The sequence below is a fragment of the Anticarsia gemmatalis genome, chromosome 24 (genome assembly GCF_050436995.1).
Source record: "Anticarsia gemmatalis isolate Benzon Research Colony breed Stoneville strain chromosome 24, ilAntGemm2 primary, whole genome shotgun sequence".
Lineage (NCBI taxonomy): Eukaryota > Metazoa > Arthropoda > Insecta > Lepidoptera > Erebidae > Anticarsia > Anticarsia gemmatalis.
Window position 1 is genome coordinate 6034612 of NC_134768.1, and position 22104 is coordinate 6056715.

Here is a 22104-nt window from a genome sequence, read left to right on the forward strand (position 1 = left end):
TATCGATGTCGTGATTTCCTTCGCAATAAATTGTACGTTTACCTTTGTGGGCTTTGTAATCAAGTAGTTAGGTTTTCTGTTTTATTTTACTGCAAGTTTATTGGTACCTTGGAAAAATGGACATTCAGAGTGGTCAAGAAAAGTGTGAGGAGGAAAAAGTATGAGGTAAATGTATATCTATACTATATATATTAATATTATAAAGCTGGAGAGTTTGTTTGTTTGATTGTTTGTTTGTTTGTTTGAACGCGCTAATCTCAGGAACTACTGGTCCGATTTGAAAAAATATTTCAGTGTTAGATAGCCCATTTATCGAGGAAGGCTATAGGCTATACATATATCATCACGCTACAACCAATAGGAACAGTGAAAAGTGTTACAAAGGGAAAAATCATGGCTCTCTTATGTGACGCAAGCGAAGTTGCACCGGTCAGCTAGTTATATATATTACTTACGCGTTATTATAAATAGATTTTTACTAAACGTCATTAAATTATAATCGACACGAATGCCATTTTAAATGAAGCGTTTAAGCGTCATATTGATATAAATATCACGATTCTCTACTATTGGAACCATCGAGTATCGAGAGTTTTACATTTAAAATGTACTGACAAAATAATTCCTGAGACGCCTGCTAGCATCGCTGATAAAATTTTCATACAAAATTTTTCGATAGCTAGCAGTTTGTCGATACTCTATAGAAGTAGAGAATCGGGCTACAGTCGTTTTGTAACCTAGTACAAAATACCGTTTATAAGTTTACTTTACTATATTTAATACAGATAGTGCTTTGCCAAAATGATTTCTGAACTGTTTACTTGCAAACCAATGTTCTACACTTTGAACAAAGCATATGGTTTGCATATGCATTTCACGTTCTTTGAAAGTAAACCAAATGCACAATTTCACAGCGCTAACCTCATTCGTTCAGTCAACAAACATCTAAGAACAACGTAACAGTAAGTTTACCGCTCAATACAAAGCTGTCGTTGGTACAAGTCGCATTACACTTCTCGTAAATAAATTAGTTTTCACTTAGCCGGCTTTCTTACGGTACTGTACCGGGTTATATAGAAGTATTAACTGTTTGTAGGAGTTTAGTTGGACCTTTTGACTTTTTTTTTATATTTATTCGGTGTATGTCTAACTCTATGGGAAAAAAGTGTGATTTTACGCATGTATGCATGTATGTATGTAGAGCCTGTAAAAGAAACTACTAAAAAAACATAGTTTATAACGATTTTTAGGCTTTTTAGTTCATAAAATAGTTCTTGCTAGCGTTTACAGTATAACATAAAATAAGGCATGCAAAAGTCGACAATTTGCAATATCGTGTTGAACTTTTGGCACTTCTCATTCGAGGACTGTGTTTGTTAGTTATTTAAACAGTTCTTGAAGTAATACCTAGATAGTTCAAAGACGTATAAGATTATTTTTGATGGATAAAGTTTATATACCAACATAAAATCATAGTTTTACTTTGTGTTATTACTTAATATACGATATGAGTCAGTGAACTGTATCCGCACGGTTGAACGCATCGTGCCCCTGTACAGATTATAAGAAAATATGTAACCAACTTATGTATACGTCAGCCTCTTAGTATCTTTCTGACCACCATAACAAAGGTACTTATAACAGCGTCATTTCATACTAAAGTAGATGTGAAATGTGAATGTATGTACAAACCTACATGTTTTGATTTTTACAATTTAGCCAGTTGAAGGCCCAATATCAAACACTGGCTCCTAAATAGCTACGAATTATAGCCGTTAAGATAATATATGAAACTTTAAAGGCGGGCGGAGACGTATGTGAACGACATAACTTCAATAATTAATTATTGTGTTGCTCTGATAGAGTCGCATGATATCGTGAAATGTGGAAGACTGCAATGGAAGAGACAAGCACAAAGCCATACAAAGTACGCGTACAAAAGGACTTCTTACTCAACAGTGGATAGCAGTGAGATAATTAACAGATAAATAGATTTGGCAGAAACATCTTGAAAATAGATTAAGACTTTTACTCTTAATCTTTCTTCAGTTACTTTTTTACTTCCCTTTAAACAAAATGTAAGAAAGAAACTCTTCAACATAATCGTTTACACGTTTCCGTATCGATTAATAGGCAAGTCATTGGATGTGTTTGAACACAAGGCCGCCCAGTCGATTTGATTACTGAACGTATTGTGACGGTATGCGCCATCGGAAACAATGGACGTAGAGACAGTTGAATTGATGGTTTTAAATTAATTTCAGATTTTAAAATGACGATAACTATATGGATGATTTGATTTGATCTGATGGTTTTAAATGGATTCTTCTTGATGGCATTAGCAAAGTGCCAATAGGCTTAATTACTATTACATGGGACTAACTTGTTAATGACGAAACGTAGGCGTATTGATATCACGCCTGTTATACCCAAAGATGTAGGCAGAGGTGTATGAAAATACATCCACGTTTCGTCATTAACAATGTCAGTCCCTTGTAATACGAGGCGAGCCTATTGACATTTACCGGTTACTCAAACTCCAGGCTAATATTAAGAAATACTTTAATACAAAATAAAATGATCTGAGTGAGTTAAGCAACCGTTGGCGCAGCCATTCCATAGATGGGTGACCGCATAGTGGTATTTGAGCTGGGCGTCTCCGTGCTTCGGAGGGCACGTAAAAAGTCGGTCCCGGCTGTTGTCTACCAAGATAACAGTCGCTAAGCCATGTCAAAGGCCTCTCGGGCGGCTTGAATAACTTTGACACTAGGTTGACCACTAACCATACGACAAACAAACAAAAACCGCGCCACAGAGGCAGTCAATACAGCTACCCTAAATTTTCAGCATGCATAACAGCTAGTGTTGTACATACATTAGAAACACCGACATCGATAACGTCGGGTCGCCGGGTCGAACCCGCCGAACCGTTTCTTCCATTAACAGCTGAGTTAATTGAAAAAGCCGACGTTCATCCACCGAGACCCGCCCGATTGTTTTGTTACAAACGAAAATGTTACAATAACATGAATATTGTGTGTTTCTGAAAAATATTATGCGTGCACTTTTTTTGCATAGAAGCAGCGCAAAATCTAAGGAATGTGTAAGCATCTATTCACAAAAAAATAATAATAAAGACTAGATTCCTCGCATTCGAAGAAAGTCTAAATGATCCTTCTTTGTGATTTTTCATTAAAAGAAAGATAACACAGCCTAATTATATTGACTCAGGAAGCATAGATATACTGGAACTGTAGCTATTCTTCCTGGGTCCAATTAGTTTGGTACGACTAGGCTTTTTTTTAATCAATTCCAATATGGGTCGGTTTGGAGAGGACCTCCGTTAAAACGGTGATACTTATATTTGCCTCCATTCACATGTAGCTAGAAACCATACTTAGCTATATATCCATGAACGAATATACACCTCTACCTATCCCTTTTGGAAACATTATAGCTACAAAAGTAGCTACTATTGCCGGAATATATTTTGATAAACAAACAAACAAAATACTCCATTAGAATCAATTTCACTTCAATCAACTCAAACACCATTATCACGCCAACCACTCACGCACAATACTCGAAACCATTAATACAATATTCCTAATTAATTCAATCAGGAACCAAACCTGATTCAACAGTCGATTCACAGGTTTAAGATTTATAGCGCCAATTAAAATGGCGGTTCTTATCGAATGTATACACATTAATTTGAAGCCGAGCGGTTCGCAAGTTATCGAATTAAACTTTCTTATCGATATCGACAGCGTGCGGGCCTATTTATTAGGGATTTTACGGTCCATTTTTAAGTTGGTGAATTATGACTTCTTCAATATTGATTTGTAAAGCTAAGGCGCAATGTTGTGTACTTTACAGCCCGCGATGTCTGTAATTAAATGGGTAAGGTGGTAAAACGCCGCGCCGATACTTCTTGCTAGACTAGAACTGTATAGGAATTAAACCTAGGACCTTATGTAAATATTTATGTAAAACGCAAATAATGTGCAGTTGTTTCAAATTTTCCTGTGCTAATAATATAAAAGCCCTTGTAACACAAAATTTATTCCTTGTGCGTGTAGTAGTTTTCTTTGAAACAAGACATGAAATTGACGGTAAAATTCATAGTTTTGTAGTAAAGTTGCCATATTTTAGTATGCGAGTCAAATTAATTCGTTTATCGTCGTATTTCTTCGGCAATTTTCGGCTTGATGGCGATTTTCAATGTCTTTTCAACGTCAATTGTAGCGCTGAATTGTTTACGTTTCTTGAGAGGATCCCTTACAATTCAGAGAGAAAGCAATTAGACAAATAAACAATGGGGAGTATAATTAAATTGTCTGTTTTTTTTGTTACGATAAATAAATTATTTTAGTTTGTTTATTTAGGCTCTATAATAACAATTAAACGTTCGAAATTACTTATGTAATTGTATGAATACGACTAGGTACATAAGTATAATCATCGCAGAAAAAACAATTATATATATAGAGGTAGGAAATATTTATATTTACCTATTTTATATAGGTACCAAGTGCGAATTCATAAGTCTCAGCATATTCGACGCTTTCGTACTACATTTATAAACCACATCATAAAAAATACTAGTTTATAAAAACCTTTGTCTTCCAGACTATCTTAGTATTTCCAACCCGCGTTTATCCAAGCCATAATAATTTTATACTCTTGTATTCACTATAAAAAATATCTGGTACTACGCGACGTTATTCTTACATAAAATATTATCTTTTCTATTTTTAGGCCACATTAACTGGCCTTTACAAACTAACTGGGGCAATTTGTCTCAAGATAAAAATTCTCTTTCATTTAGGTTCTTAGAGGATTAAGTTAAAAAGCTACGGTCGTATGGACTGAAAGAAAGACTGAAGAAATAAGACTTCGTATAACGCAATAAATTCTATGCAATGTTTTGCAGTGCTACGCGGTTTGCGTAGCTCTATATTTGTTGAATTCGTAGACCTCTACGCCCACCGCTGCCTACGCATTCGCTACGCACGGCTACGGTGATTCTGACAATGAGTAATAGGACTTGAATGTCAAAGTATTTATTAAGCCACAAGTAATTAGTATAGTTATTAGTTATTGGCATTTGACTCCATTACCCACACAAATAGTAAATTTATGTTTTTCATGATTACAGTACAAATCATACATTATGGAGAACTTGAACGAATTTTATGTTTTCAACAAAATATTCTGAGAAACATATCTTGTAGGAACATCTGTAAAATATAGCAAACGAATTTAATATCACATATACCATTTCGTCTCAATCAAAATCCGACTCTAATTAAATTAGATTTAAGTCACAAATTCCATCGATATTCACCACTAACTTACTACAGTTATTGATAATTAAATTGGCCCGTCGCCCGATAACTGGCGATACGTTCGTCCCTTTATACCGCCAGCTAATAGCCACGCTTTTGACATAAATTAGGCACACGCTCCTATTACAAGCTTATGTTTTAAAATATGAGGTTTTATGGCTTGTGGTTAACGTTTTTTGATAGAATTTATGAAGTAGAACTATACCTAGGTAGGTATCTAATTCATATTATTATGAAGTTTCTACAACGTGAAATGTTTTATACAGACAGTTTTAAAAATCGTAAAGTCAAAGTGTGTTTACACATAATAGATACCGCTAGGTTTAAAGAAATTATGCTTATAATACACTTACCCTGTAGTCTAGCAAGAGAATAAAGACATTTAACAACAAAGTCTGCATTGCACGATAAAAAGAAAAATATAGGGATTCTTCATGTTGAACTATTGCTCATAAAATAAAATTTTAAAAATATTGATTGAGAAAAGATTTACAAATCTATCAATAGCTTTATCTAATTTGCTAAATAAGGGCTGCTAAAAGGCCGGCAGTCAAAAGAAAGAAAAAACTTGAACTGAAGCTTGAACAGAAATTGTAGGTAAAAATGAATGATGTATATTATTATCTATGAAGCAAATCGATCTACATTTCACAATGCGAAGATCTAATTACGATTGCCATCATTCATAGGCAAACCGCTGCCATTTTGATTCTCAATTCAGTTTTATCGCCAGTTTTTGTAAGGAATACACATTGGAGCTTTTATCTGACCTTTATCGAACTGACTTTTATGGAAACAGATAATAATATGAAACTTTCACAATCCGTAAATGAGTATTTTAGACGAGGTAACATGTTTTGACGACTCCTAAGTGTGACTGTCATGTGGTAAACTCGTAACTTACGAATTTACAGAAAATCTCATCGAAGAGAAACATAAATACTTTCGAATATTCAGGGAAACTTCACGTACACAAGAAGAAAAGTGGTGTAGTTTTTCTCTAGTTAATTAGATTAGCCATACAAATTTTAATGTATTTATATGGAAGCAGACTTATAAAAGCTCGGTTATACTCACATTCCACCCATAAACTCGACTATATACAATTTTATATATGTAACAGTTTCGATTATGAAGTCAACACAACACCGAACGTACGCTGGCTCATTGTTATGTAGCATTACAAGTAGACGCTCTTTTATGATCTTACCTTAAGTCAAAACGTTTTTTTATAGTCATTTGCTATCAAATATCGATACAATTCAAATGGCAGATATTTCATTGTTCTCGTATAAACTCAATAAGACAATACCAGTATTATTAGACTGTTTGGCAATTTTATTACGGTTTATATTGAGACGGTACTAAAATTTACGTTATCAGAAGGTTTTCTATCTATATTAAGTTAAATAGCTGTAGTATCTTAGTAATACCTTTTTGTGAATAACATCTACAATTTTATATTGAGGTTCATTGTTATGTCCGATTTGGCCTTTCAAGTATGGATCAGTTTCTGTCTCTCAATTTTACGATAAATGTCGAGTGCCCTATCCAATAGTTAAGCAGCAAATGTATGGAAGCAACTGCCAAATTTCCCCTGATAAGCTAACCAAAACTTATTTAGAAGTGATGAAACCGCCCTTTAGGTGTTAAGTTGGCAGTTGTTTTATGACATTTTTCTCTATTATGATGACACCAGTCCTTACACGGGGCTTCATTTATGTTTAAAAAAATATGGCGTATGCGTTACTCTAATATCTAAACTATGTAACGGTATCAATTACAATTACTAAATTTGTATGCTGCGTCATAAAATCTATATGTAATTTGTATCGAGTAAACTCTGCGCCTACAATATACAATTACACACCCACCTATACTTTCACATGTTTAACATAACATACAAAATAAAATTAAAGTACGCTAGTACCTTTAAAAGAAATTAAACTCACAATTTTTCTATTCAATTATCATTGATGTCAAATAGCACTATTCAGTGCTTAACCCGTTAGCGCCCACATCTTCAATTATACGTATGCGGGCACTTTATACCCACGCTCACTGCCTTCAGGCAAATGACAGTTGCAGACAAATGGTAGCATTGATGTTAAGAATATGTGCCGTATTCTCTGGAGCTCTGTGTTTCTTTATGATTTTGTATAAGATTAGGTCTAATTAGACAAAGAGAGGCAAGGAGGTTTGTTTACTTGAAATATTTTAATCAGTAAAACACTTGAAATATATTAATTACTAGCTGACTCGCGCAACTTCGCTTGCGTCACATAAGAGAGAATGGCTCAAAATGTTCCCCGTTTTTGTAACATTTTTCATTGCTACTCCGCTCCTATTGGTCGTAGCGTGATGAAATATAACCTATAGCCTTCCTCGATAAATGGTCTATCTAACACTGAAAGAATTTTTCAAATCGGACCAGTAGTTCCTGAGATTAGCGCGTTCAAACAAACAAACAAACAAACTCTTCAGCTTTATAATATTAAGTATAGATATAGATTAGTAGATAAATGTTTTTTGAAAATATTTTGTAGTAAATCGTAGCTGTGGGCAGTGTTAAGGTATCTTTCTAGACGAGCAGAATCGTGTCCAGCCAATTTTAAGATAAAAAAATGAGTTAGTTAAAGGTATTGCAGAAATATGTCAAAAGTCAAAATATGCAAATTTTTTTCTTTCTATTAAACGAAAATATTGAATTAAATTTAGTTTTTCCTATTAATCGAAAATATTGACCACAATTAACTGCATATTGAGAACTGTAAAAAATATTTTTTTTCTATAAAACACTTAAAATATACACACGATTTTAACCCACTTTCTATTCACACTCTAAATCTCTGTAGCTATTATCTACCTACGAAACTTCCTACGCCTACGCTTGAAAAGGCAAACGACACGAACTCCTAATGACAGCCATCGACGCAGGATAAAAAAAGATAAGTATCAAAACAATAAAAGCTAATGGATGCCTGATGGCTTTTTAGTGTTGAAAGTCACTGGAGGAAGGCACCTGACGAAATGATGAATAAAATTTAAACGTCGTAAAATGGAATGGAGTGAAATCTTTTTTTACCTTTCTTTTAAAATAAACTTCTGTAGTCACTGTAGGTCTGATTTAGAACTTAAGCGTAATTATCTAAGTTGTGTAAATTACGAACAAAAATTGTCTGTCATTAAAACTGTAGTAGTTTCAAACAAAATTAGCTCAATACTAAATTATGGTCAGCATTATCTCTTGCTAGTACAATTACGGTTCCTTTGTGTGCTTGTAAAATAATTTTGATCATCAAATACGGCGTAGGTACTGTCTCAAGATAAACATTATAGTTTCTTAGTCGTAATGCGCTGTAATGGTCCCTGTAGTGGCTTTGTTTTTTTTTCAAATATACTTCCTTCATTTCTTTGAGATCATCACTTAGAAAATGTCAATATTTCTGTAAATATTATCGCACGTTCAAAAGTACTAAACATAAGATTATGATAATTTATTAATGTTTTGATCATTAGATTCACTAAAGCAGTAACCATTAAAACGACGATAAATAAATTTCATTGTCATTCATATAAATCCAAGCACTCTGTCTTCTGTATATAAAAACTATTAAGTCTATGACGTCACGAGCTGTGACGTCAACATTATTACCATTAACAGTGATAAAAGTTGACAAACGACACTTCGATACAAATAATACATGCGTTTGACAAATGAGTTATGTTTATTCATTATTCATTGGGAAATCATTAGGCGACTTGCAAGTTCGTTGGTAATGAAGGGAGAAATAATATGTTTATTTTTTCTTTTAGTGTTATATAGTCCTGGTATACAATATCGGTGGCCAGGTTTAATAGTCGAATCATGCGAAATTTTATTGAAATTATTTTTTTTTTCGGCAACCAGCAACATTTCGGGAAAATTTGTATTATAATGTTATACTTTCCATGCGAATTAAATACGAGTTGTTATAAGGAATCAGAAACAAATAAAGTTGTGTCGATACGTCACAGTTTTATTTCTATAAACTAATAAACTGGCATGATAGCAATGCTACAATTGCAAATTTTACTGCATCCGTGCCGCAATGGTTTTGGTCAACACGCTCCTACCGTTGTACGGAGATCGCGGGTTCGATTTCCACACGTAACAATTATTTGTACGATCCGCAAATAATTTGGATCTGGATCTGGATCCGTTTTGGATCTGGTTGTACTTTGTTTCCGTTATTTGTATGTTTGTAAAAGTACCCGAGGCGCATGCAAAATTCTTACTGCGGGATTTGTCTTACAAAAAAAAACTTACTACAATCCACGTTTCGTTCTTCTAACATTATTATTATTCAGTATTCAAATAACTAAACCAAATGGCATCATATATATTATTACAGTTTTCGTATTACCTTTATAAAGTGCTAACAATATCTAAATCTTTAGCGCTACTGAAATCGTTCTATTATTACTATATTACGGCCCATAAACAAAGATCTAATATTATGATAGTTCAACGCTTTCGAAACCGAAAACAGTTCGGATTGTAATACAAATAAATTCAAGGAATTACTGTGGTTTATTTTATTAGTTTTGCAATACTTATAAAGACATCATTTCTGATGAGTTAAAAGCTGTGATTATTTTTATGGTTATTGATTCTTATTAGAGTAGATAGTATAATGTTAAATAATACAAGAACCATTCAACTGTTTTCGGGTAATTACAATTACATGTTTGGCTCAATATTTTAACTTTAGCTTTTGAAAAGAACTCCAAACCTAGCAGAGAAGCTTTTTTTAAAATAATTTATAATATTATTCAACCTACTTCAATTACTGGACAAGACGCTGCTTTTATCCTACAAATATAGAAAAACAAATAATATGATAATATGATGATAAATATAAAATGAATGCAGCAAACTAAAAACCCTTCTTGTGTTGCGTAGTCAGGTAAAAATAAAATATTTTTACCTAAAAAGTAATGGTAAAGTTAACCTAATTTAAGTCCGCTTTAGTTTCGGTATCCAGGGTGGAGGGTATACCCGGAATCCGGCGGCATATCCGGCCATAAACCGTAGTTACGGCTATACTGCTGTAATAATGTATTAACTTGAAGAAAACCCCAACTAAAAATGTAAATAACAATGTTAACTGCGCTATTTTTTGCTTGTATTTCGTGTAAAAAGTTAGTAGTAACATTTTTTTAGGACTATTTTTTCTGACAAGTGTGCTGTGAAAATTAATTCCTCATTTAAACTAGTAACTATAAGCAATGCTTGAAACCATATTCCAATTCTTATACATAAACGGCAATAGATGAGTCAATAACAAAAACACAAAATCATTGTGATCGAAATATTTTTACTTGCGTAATATAACTTTTGTATCCGATGGTATAAACGTTAATTAAATACATCGTGTATTGCCCATTTTTTTGTTTTCATTTTTCTTTCCTGTAGTCTCAGAAACGCTCTAAGCGTTACACTCAAACATAATCAGAGCAGAACTTAGCACAGCTTTGATCGATCAACGCGGTTGAATTACGTGTAAGCTTCACCGTTAACTAGGTGAATGAGGTTAGAGCTCGCTGACTATTGTGCGCACTGATCGGTCTACAATGAGATGCTTTGCTGTAGTCCGTCTTTGGGAGACGGTTTGGTACAAAATATAGTGTTATGTAATATAACTACATTATATTCTATTTATCTCAAAAGTCCATACCCATACTATTAATACAGAAGTTTCTACGTCTGTATGTTACGGTCTTACAGCTAAAACGTCAAGCCAAATTCGATTAGTATCATGGAGAGTTTTGAAGACCAGGATCCAATATTTTTTTTTTATAATCAGCAACAAAAAATTACAGAATAACTCATTTCAGGTACAGTTAATGTAATAATATGGTAGACATTCAACTCTAAAAAAACTCCTTAGTAGTAAAATACGATAAAAGGTGGATAAGAAACCTATTTTAATTAGGACATAACAAGGTAACCACACCCTACTACCCTCAAAATTTTCAGCCAAATCAAAATAAATCCTATACATATTAAAACTAGTTTGTACATAACATATAAATAAATGAGCATTTCGTAAATGTTTATATCAGGGACCGTTGTTAACTACACAAGAATCTTAAATATTGTAAGAAAACGGCCTACATCGGACCTTTTTTGAGCATTGACCTTAAAATGAACCCGCTTTCCTTATTATTCGCGTAGTACATTGAGGTCAACCTCCAGCTTAAACAGATACGACTGAATACCAAAAGTTTTGTAAAGAAACGAACATTTCTTTCAGTCTAGACCTTTTACATTACATTTTTATGGATTACATTTTGTAAAGTAAATCTCATACAAACTTTAAAAAAATGCGCATGATAAAATGTATTGTTACTGTATGACTTTTGTTTTAGATACAATTTTATGGCGAAAATTCTTCTTCAATACGAACGTTTATAGCTTTCTAAACCTCAAACACAACAATTCTATCTATCAAAGTTAGGACAGAAAGAATTACAGCATATTGAAAAAAAAAGACGGAAATTTCTCTAAATAAAAAAAAAAAACATAAATGGTTGTCCGTGGCGCTATAGTTCAGGTAGTTATTAAGATGCTATGCACTTACGAATTTGTAGTTCGTTTCTCACACAGGACGATATTGTTTGTAACATCAACGAATATAATAATAAATATCATTGGACAACTTACACACGGTCGTTTCATTTCAAACTAAGCAGAAGCTTGTACTATTGTAACTAAATAAACATATTTATACAGTCATGTACTTCTAAATACAATAAAATATGCACTCTTTGTCAGTATACGTCGTCGTAATAGTCCTCGCGATACAAAACAGTTCTTAGGTGGAGATGGCTTTATCATTTTAATTCGTAATCAGTTTACCTCCTAGGTCTTTACAACATTAACCCTAGCAAAGCTAAAACATAATCACTAACAAAACAATCCGCGTTGACTTTAGCCAAAGAATAATAGAGTTGGCATGTTAGCATTACGCGTGGGACGCTCACAATAGTTTCACTCGGTGAATGTGAACTTTTGACATTTAGATCTGTGGTTGCAACGGCAAATATACGCTGAAACACATTGTATCTCAAGGCTACTCAATAATGAATAACTCAATTTCAACTGCAAAGTAAATTTGAAGACTTTTAACTGGTCGTTGGTTGGTGAGTGGTTCATTCATTCAGCCGTCGTATGGTTAGTGGTCAAACTAGTGTCAAAGTTGTTCAAGCCGCCCCAAGGCCTTTGACATGGCTTAGCGACTGTTATCTTAATAGATATCAACCGGGACCGACATTTACGTGCCCTCCGTAGCACGGGGACGCCAGTTCAGCAGTGGACGTCCCATGCCGAAGATAATGATGATGATGATGATTAGCTTCAAACACTGTGGTGTGCTCGGTATATGACATGTAGCAGTATAGTCCCTATCACATGAGACTAACATTGTAAAATAATGGCTAAACATGGTAAAAAGGATTTGCTTCACCTTTGGATATAACTGGCGTAAAGTTATAGAATAAAACTATAGATAACAAACAGCTTTTTAATCAGAAGTGTGAATGTTATTGCCCGATTGCTATGTGCTTTATATTTTCGTGCATTCATTTTATATGAAATGTAAACATTGATGACAAAGTTTTAACAAATCAGTTTAACACTGATTTTGATGAAACCAAATAAAACTGGATTAAATTAGTTGCAATACTGTATCTGAACGGGTTGAAAAGGAAAAACTAAATTGATTTATTTATATTTGTAATCCATAATTGTCTCTTTTGCTGGTACCAGGATAAAATGGAACAAAATAAGCGTCAACAATTACTAATCTCCGGCAGAATATCATAAGTCAAAACCTTTAATTATGAAACTGAAAATGAAATTTAATTTGATAAAATACTATTATTTCATACACAAATCTATTAAGAAAGCCACATTTTATGCTTCGATAGCCAAATACAAGGTTTATCATTTTATTGCTGATCAATGTAAGTAAAGCAAAGAATTCAATATGTTTCCCATACTAAATAGACGTTGTATTATCAAACCCCCAAAAAACCTTCTTAACACATATTAAGCCATAATATAACTTATCATAAATGTAACGGCTCCAATAAAAGAATGAATCCAAGCGATGCATATGAAGCCATGAATATAAATGCACAAATTTGAAGTTGAAACACGCTACTCTTGTATTTCATACTAATATTACTGTGGAAATGGTTCTTACGGCTTATGTTATGGGACTCTTTATTGGTAGAAAGAAAACGGGTGAAGATAAACAATAAAACAAGGCTTTTAATAACCCCTTTCACGGCAACTCTTTATGAGATGCCACTCATAGCGTAGTTTATGTTAGTATTACTTATTCAACGAAAAACTAAGCTATGCATGAAATTTCCAGCACCTTACCTTGATTATAATAATATTTAAAACGAAACCTGGTTTAATTCTGGAAAGAACGAAATCAAAAATCGCGATACACGATAGTATCGATCGTGGAAATGTTAACGAAACTTCGGATAAAATGATAGTGTAGTGATACTCAAAAATATTTGTGTTTTTTTTATAGGTAGTCAATATTTATTTTTGGTTATTTTGTCCATAAACTACACAATTATTAAATAAACAAATAAATAAATAATGATAGTCAATATAATTCTTTTGCTTCTAATTATTTTCGATTGCCCCTAGGTCCATAGATAACAACTGACAATTCACAAACGAGAAACAAAACTAATCTAAACAAACTCAGCTACTAATACGGTATCGTTTATCAAAATATTTGTACGCTTAATTCTGAGGTGAGCCCTACAATTAGAGGGTTAATCCAAAGCGATAGCCTGACCAAAAACATAGTTCTGTGGAGCGATTTGAAAGTCAAACAAAAGCCCTCGGTTGTAGGGTTAATTACTTAACTGGCTCACTTGACCCGTGCTTCAGTATGGTACAAGCATATCCTGCTTGGAGAGTACCTAATGTTAAATTTATGGCTGTTTAGTAGATTACAAGTTCGAAAATTCTACGGAACCCTAAACACAACCTAATCTAGGTACTGATCACAATTTTCAGCTAAAAGAATGGCAGCAGTTTATACTTCGGGTCTAACTAAGCAATTATTTCAACTATCGAGGTAGGTAAGCTCCTTCCAGAATGATTCCAGGTTAGGGTAGTCTTAAGTCTAACAAGCTTATTTTTTTTAGTATTGCATCACGGTTGATTAAGTACAGCATTTTTTATATACAGACTTAATTTCATGAAGGAAAGCATGTAACTTTATAAATAAAGCATTTAGTTTTTTTATTTCTCCTTAATTTTCCGGGAAAACATATTAGAAAATTAGTAATTATTTTGTAACTTCAAACAACAAGCTTATAAACAATAAAAATCTCATTTTCAAACTGAAAATAACAATTAATTTATTACGATAGCTATAATTAATGGGACAGTTGCCATGTGTTGACCGTAATTAATCAAAAGAAACCCAAAACAAACAAACAACTAACTGACCCCCGGGGGTGTAGGCGTGATGCTATGTTATTTACAAACATACACACATATTACACACCTTGTACCCATAGGGAAGTGCCGGAAATAGAATATTATTATAGTCATTTGTAACTTATGGTTACTCGATGGTACATACTTACATACATAAAATCATGCCTGCCATAACAGATCTTTTACTCATTACATTGATTTATTTTTTTCAGTCGGGGTTCTTGCATATAAATTTATACAATCTGATTATTATCCATATCAAGCAATATATTGTTATATTTTTTGGGTTTGTACAGGTTATTTGAGATGATAATGAAATCAGTTAAATTTCTAAGAAAGTTTTGTGATTTTTCACTTCCGTTGACACATGATGTGAATTAGTCCTTATTAATTTATTCTCGATTTTTTTGCTAACAGTTACATACATAAACTTCAAGTCCTGACACTTCCTCGAAAGGCATGAATAAGATGTTGAAACAATACGTTATAGCTACAGATATTTTGTAGTCGTCAAAGAATTCATAATAAAAGCAAAAAAAAAAATTGTTAGTATTTGGTTAAAACCAAATACTAATTTTTAGTTAATGAATCATTCGTCTTACATTTGGACCACACGCAAATCCTCTATCTATAATACGTACGAATGCTTATTTGCTGATCTAAGTTTAGTTTAATTGAGTACCTCTATCGGATCTCACATACTTAGCCGTTTGTACCGATACAGTACAGTCACGTAGAATAACTCTGTTAGATCTTAAGAGATGTACACTTGTATACATAAGGCTGGTTTTATAGTGAAGCCACCTTGCTTTTAATAGTAATGTATTAGAGAATAATAGGTGTAGTTTATTATTGTGGGTATTATATTCACTTAAGTTGCTTTTTAAGTGCTTATGTACTACGCCAATCAATACACAATATGCTAGTTTTAAGCGCAAATTATTCACAAATCGACGGCGTTCCTTACACTTTAAGACCATGATATTTCTACTTTGATTTACTGATGATATGAATACCTATTCTAGAATAAATCTTGTGATTCTGAACTATTTATAAAGTTTTAAGCTAAGCTTTACTCTAAATAACTCAAAGTGCGTATGAATGTCACTGTCAAAGGAAAGATAGACGTGTGTGAATCACAAAAGCGCACTGTTTGTTGAATGCCATACATTGTTCGCAAACAAAACGCTGCAAACGCATCATCCATTGCCTAGTTTATAAGGCCACTAACACTGAATCACTTACATACGATTCTCGAAACTTAGAAACGATTAAAAACCAGCCGAACATCTAGGTAGTAACCTATAGCGAAAATTGACTAATAATTATTGTATGGAAAAAACATATTTCTACCCATTTTAAATTCTCGCTTCACTATTAAACATATACCTATACCGATACTAGCCACGATAATAGCGAGTGTAGGAAATCACGCTTCAGTAAAAATCACGGCTCTATCAAGTAAAACTGTATACGGGTATACGAGGCATAAAGTGCAAGACACACACAGAACGACTGCGGGTTGGTATCGGGTACAACGCGACTAAGTAATCGTATATACGACAACACACATTTAACAAGCGCAGCTGAAAAGAAGTGCGGGTGTTGTAGCGCAATTTTCTATAGTCAGTACTGTCCAATATTGACAATTTGATATTTAAAACGTACTCCAAAAACAGTTTCTACGACGCCCGCTAGAGGCGCTGATCGGATTTTCATACAAAATTTTCGATAGCTAGCCAGTTGTCGGTAGTTGATAGTAGTAGAGAATCGAGCTACTGTGCCCTAGCTGTAACAAAAACCGCGCGGTTTTGACAATAGAAGCAGTGGCTACAGCAAACCGCAGCCGCTTTGTATGCAAAGACATCGAACCGCGCGATCCACGCGTTGAAAACGCGATCACGCTCTCGCTCTGTGTGTCACGCTTGTGTACTCGGCACTGTTAATGAGTTTCGTATTTCAGAATTAGTTGTCTGATAGTTCCGTGATATGTTGTGCCAGTGACGTCTGATACAAGTGGTAACAAGCTTTTGTAGGCTTTTTGATGATTACTCGAGCCTCCTTTGATGATAGCGTTTAATGTGTGGTATTGAGTGGGTTTCGGTTAATAGCATTAGTTAGGTTATAATAAATTGGAGTGGATTTACTGTATTTGATATTGATATTTTAGAAGTAAAATAGAGCATTTTATGTCTTGTAGTTTATTAGTCTTTAAAAAGACTTTGGTAGTATACTCGTAGTTTATGAATATTTCAGCGTGAATATTGTATGTACAATCACTTGGATAGATAATGGTATAATGCTCGCTAACTGAAGGCCTCCAGACTTAAGCTTACCTTTCATTTCAAGACTCATGCCAAATAGAGGGACATGAAACTACCAAAAGTAACAAAAAGACTCACAATCATCGTCTATACTTTTAATGACTGAAGTCTTTAATGCAAGTTATCGTTAATGCATAATGCCTTGATACTATTATTTATTGTTTGCAATAGTTATCACGTAGTACCAAGAAACACGCAACAAATTAATTCTATCGTAAAAAGTCCTAAGTCTATCGAAGCGTCTCACAGTTCCCGGTAACGTCTTAGATAGCTTCAGGGCTACACGCTCCAACAACGTTTCCGCATCTAAAATTAGATCTCAACTTTGTTTTTATAAGAATTAATTGATTACACTTCTTGTTTAGATTATTTGTATTTGTTAAATGGTTGTATTGATTTCATGATTGAATAAGCAACTGTGAAGTACGATTGGAAATTTTGTATCCATATTTTGTATGTTGAACAGCTTTCTTCTATCGTAAATTTGTATAATATGTAGAAACTGTGTCCAAAAAGTATGTTCTTAGCTTCGTAAACAATTCACTTATGACTCAACACGAACAACATACTTCGTCATTTGTCTATGAATAAAATGGCTGCGTGGCGCAGTGGTTTAGGTTGCCACGCCGATACCACTGTGTCGGGAGGTCGTAGGTTCGATTCCCACACGGGACAATTATTTGTGCGATCCACAAATAATGGTTTCGGGTCTGGTTGTGCTTTGTGTCCGTTGTTTGTATGTTTGTAAAAGTCCCCGCAACACAAAAGCAATTCTTAGTGTGGAAGTTGTCTTTTTAAAGATAAAAAAGATCCATTTTTTAAAGATCAAAAAAAATTGTACAACTAAATATTGTTGCAAGTGTAAAACTCTCAATGAATATAAAATTGACTACACCTCTACTCTACCGCCATGAGTATCATTTTTTTTATTTCAGTCCCTGATACACTAATATATTTAGAATTGTTGTTTATTTTAATGTAGAAATTTTATTTAGCTAAAAAGTGTTCGTGAAAACAAATCTGGTTGATACGTAATCTAAAAGCAGAGAATTACATGATATCTAAAAAACAATACTCACAAAAACCCCCAATGATAAAAAGCTTTTTCCAACTCTCTGATAAGTTCAATGTTATTAATGGAAAACAACCGTATTTTCGATTTTTATCACATTCCTGTTGTCGCCATTGAGAGCTGGGTGTTTTGTTTTTGTTGTATTTGAACCATTCCACTAGCCACGAGATATTTTGATGATGTTCCATCTTTGACTAGCGTTTGCGTAAAAATATGACTGAAAGTTAATCAGCCAAAATAATTTTCTGCTCTGGAACTTATATTGACGTCACCACTGAAAAATTGTAATAATACATTCTAACGCAGTAAATTCTAAATTACTGATTCAAGATATAAGTTAAGATGACGATAATAAAAAAAAAAAAATTTTTTGCATTTATCCCGGTATCAAGAGACTTACGCACACTCAATCATTTTATTTACTAGTCTAGAATCAGTGAAGGGATTTAATAATTAAGCTTTATTTTTGTTCTAGGCAAGCAGAATGTCAGTGACAACCTAAAGGCGAGCGGGCGATGCGCCGCGCGGCGAGACGCGCGCTGCGCCGGGCGACGCGCGTAATATGCGCTCGCTGAACGAGACAGCGTGTGCGGCGCTGCTCGAAGACGTTCGCTGGGACGAGCCCACCAGTCTCGTGAGCCTTGCCGTGCTTGCGCTCATTGATGTACTTGTTATCGCAGGTGAGGAAACGGCAAATTTTGGTAGCAAATTATCTGTGGCAATTTTTTTTGTGGCTAACTGTTTGTAGCAAACTGTTCGTTGCAAAAAATTGTGGCAATAGTGAATGTCATACTGCAAGCGTACTTGCTTTTGCATATGAGTATAATATTTAATTTGTAAGAAAGTAGGTGTGGTAATCAATGTGTATTTTTCTTGTAGCAACCTTAAGTGGCATGTTATTGTTATCTGTCTCAAAAAAAAATAAGCAAATAGTAAAACAGTTGTAGCAACATTTTAACATCAAAGCTTGAGCGTTATCATGATAAGAACAAAGTTACGACACATTAAAACACTTACAAAAAAAATGTATATCTTCCTAATGTAAAAAATAATGGTACAAAACAATCCGTCACAAAATATTTTACAAACTTTCAACTACAACAATTCACTACAAACTTCCTACTAAGCAACAAATTAAACCTATTACGTATTTAAAGCAAGCACAAACCCTCTGTTTATTCAATGATTGAAACGTATAGTCCCCGATGTAATCGTCTAATGGACTCCTGTCGTCCACTCTCATTCACCTCCCTCGAATAAATGAATACGCAGGTAAAAAGCTGCTTTTATTTTTAAACAGATATTGCACGTATGCAGCTAAATTGGTTATTAGGTTAAGTAGTAATGGGTTAATGAAGATAATTTAATATTGACTGAGCTTAAGCTAATATACTCGTATTGATTTTGCAGTTATTTCTTTGAATTAACTAGCCTTCACAGGTCTTCATCTACCTCATATCATACAAAATTTTATCGAAATTGTTAGAAAAGCTTAGCCATTAAATCATACTATTCAGACAAACATAAAGATAGACTGTCACTATTTCCTTAAATTAAAAGAATATAAAATCGCAAGGGCGATACGTCACAACAAAATAGCAAATCGAGAAACGCAATATGTTACTTAATTTTTTGTCGAAACAACGCATTATTTACTCTGCCGTACATAAATACGTAAATAATGAGATAACTCGTTTAAAAAATCCCTCAAAGTGCCAATTTTCCGGTCGATTTTTGTCACCTGTCGGCCAAAAGTCAGCAGCTCTGACATTTGCTATTTTAGTCACCTGTGGCCGGTTCAATTAACCTTTACTGTGGTTTACTTAAGCGAAGCAAAAATCAACCCACGTTAATGTACATGAAGAGGTTCCTTACTGTCTGTTTTAGATTTTGTTTTGAAATTAATTGCTATTTCCCTTGATAGTATACAGATGTATTGCACAGATGATCGATTCTTGGACCAGTGTTTTGTTGGTTTTTAAATAAAAAATAGAAATTATTCCAGTAGTAAGTACAACTGAAGTATGTGAAAGTTTGATATTTAAATAAGATATTGGATTTTAACATTTATAAGTAGACAATAAGAGCCTAAATTAAAAAAATAACATCTTTAAGTTTAGGGTTTAAAATATTAGTTACAACTGTTGAGGACAAGATACATTGATCAAAATCATCAATCATTATAAACCAGTCTCTATAATTATTACAATAAGCGCGATATCTATCAAATAAAATATTAACTAAATCAATAAATAATGGAACACAAAAAAGTATCTAAAGCAGTTAACTACAGAATTATTGAAGGTCTCGGTGTTACCATAAATTGTCTGCGTCATTTATTACGCAGCCCACTTTATTTTTATCGAGTTGTCTCCAAAGAGATTCACTACTGAAATATATGCCTCACTATTTTAGAATTGTAAATCCAATAACAATGCGAAAATTGAGCCAGGGATTTATTTAATTTCATTCACGAGTCTGATATAGGTTTGTACTTTTACTTACTCTATATTGTTAAAAAAGTTTACCTATATTAGCTTCTTTTGTGGATCGTGTAGTGATATATAATGTCCTACAAATTTGTTTTGTTATTAAGTTAAACTTTATTTTCTTTGCCCTTTAATAGCTATTGATTACGTTTCTAAAATAAACACTTTATTCCACAACAAAGAACAATCTTTAATCACAACTAAACAGCATGTTGGCTACATAAATCACGTAGCTCCCCGTAGCCTCGTAGCACGTGCTACGAAGTGGGGCGTAGACGCGTAGAGCGTAGAACGTAGATACAAAGGGGGAAATGGGATTAAACGGCAAAGGTACAAATGTGTTGTTTAAGATGAAAGGGTTCCAAGTGGGTTGAAATGAAAACGCTCGAAAGGCAAGAATTCAGAAGGCGTAATGATTAAAGTACTTAATTTGCTGTCTTGTTAGCGTTGGATTTCAATTACAATTATACGTATGTATTTTGCTTTGTGTATTCCTTTACTCGTATGAGATAAGCAGTATCTTTGCGGTGCTTAAGCTCATGTGTAGCTGAAATACGTTCAAACGTTGTATTAATTTTTGGGGTTGCGATACTTGGAAGAGCTTTGATTTAATACTTGCGTGTAATTTGTTCTTTAGTCCTTTTAGCGTGAGATTATTTATAATCTGTTGTTTTATAATATGTTCTCAGATTACTTTTAGCATATTTGTTTTGATAGCATCAATGTGGACTATTTGTCCTTTAAACATCTAATACAAGTACTACCAATTTCAGAATATAGTTTATAATAAGACTTCATTTCTTCGTTCATTGTCTTCAAAACACCATTCTGACAACAGAAGTGAAATACACCCTGACCAAAAATAGTAGTCAAAATAAAAATAAATGTTATACTACACAAATGCTCTTAAAATATTAAAGCTACCCACTTCATATAATCGTCCCGATTCATTCACACACATGAACGAATGAATGTATGAATAAAACTTATACAGAGAAACTAGGCCTCACACAATAGGCTTCAAAGTAGACAACCTAGTATTATTTGCCTCACACAGGAACTGGTATTGTATTGTAATTTGTCGTGCAAACGTTACTTGCTTTAAATGACGTCATAGTGTTTATAGGCGCTTAGCATCTATAGAAAGAAGAGAAATCAAGAAATAATAATTATATAAATGTTGAATCTATATTTACAATTTGAACACAACGTTTTGTAAATCTGTATCTTGGCTGCATCATAAATACGAAAATGTCTCTCTCTCTCTCTCTCTATCTTTCTCTCTCTCCCCGTCTGCTACATTCTCAAGTCCAAACTACTGTACTGATTTTGAGGAATTCTATGT

The 22104-nt window shown here is 33.6% G+C and overlaps 1 protein-coding gene across 4 annotated transcripts in view; it reads left to right on the forward strand.

The window, feature by feature from the left end:
• Oamb (Octopamine receptor in mushroom bodies) overlaps positions 1 to 22104 on the forward strand; it is a 163142-nt gene that overhangs the window by 88835 nt on the left and 52203 nt on the right. For all 4 annotated transcript variants that reach the window (XM_076130610.1, XM_076130612.1, XM_076130611.1 and 1 more), the window contains exon 3: positions 18746 to 18950. In XM_076130610.1, the coding sequence (XP_075986725.1) occupies positions 18833 to 18950 (118 nt within the window). In that variant the 5' untranslated portion in view covers positions 18746 to 18832. The remainder of the gene's footprint in view (positions 1 to 18745; positions 18951 to 22104) is intronic.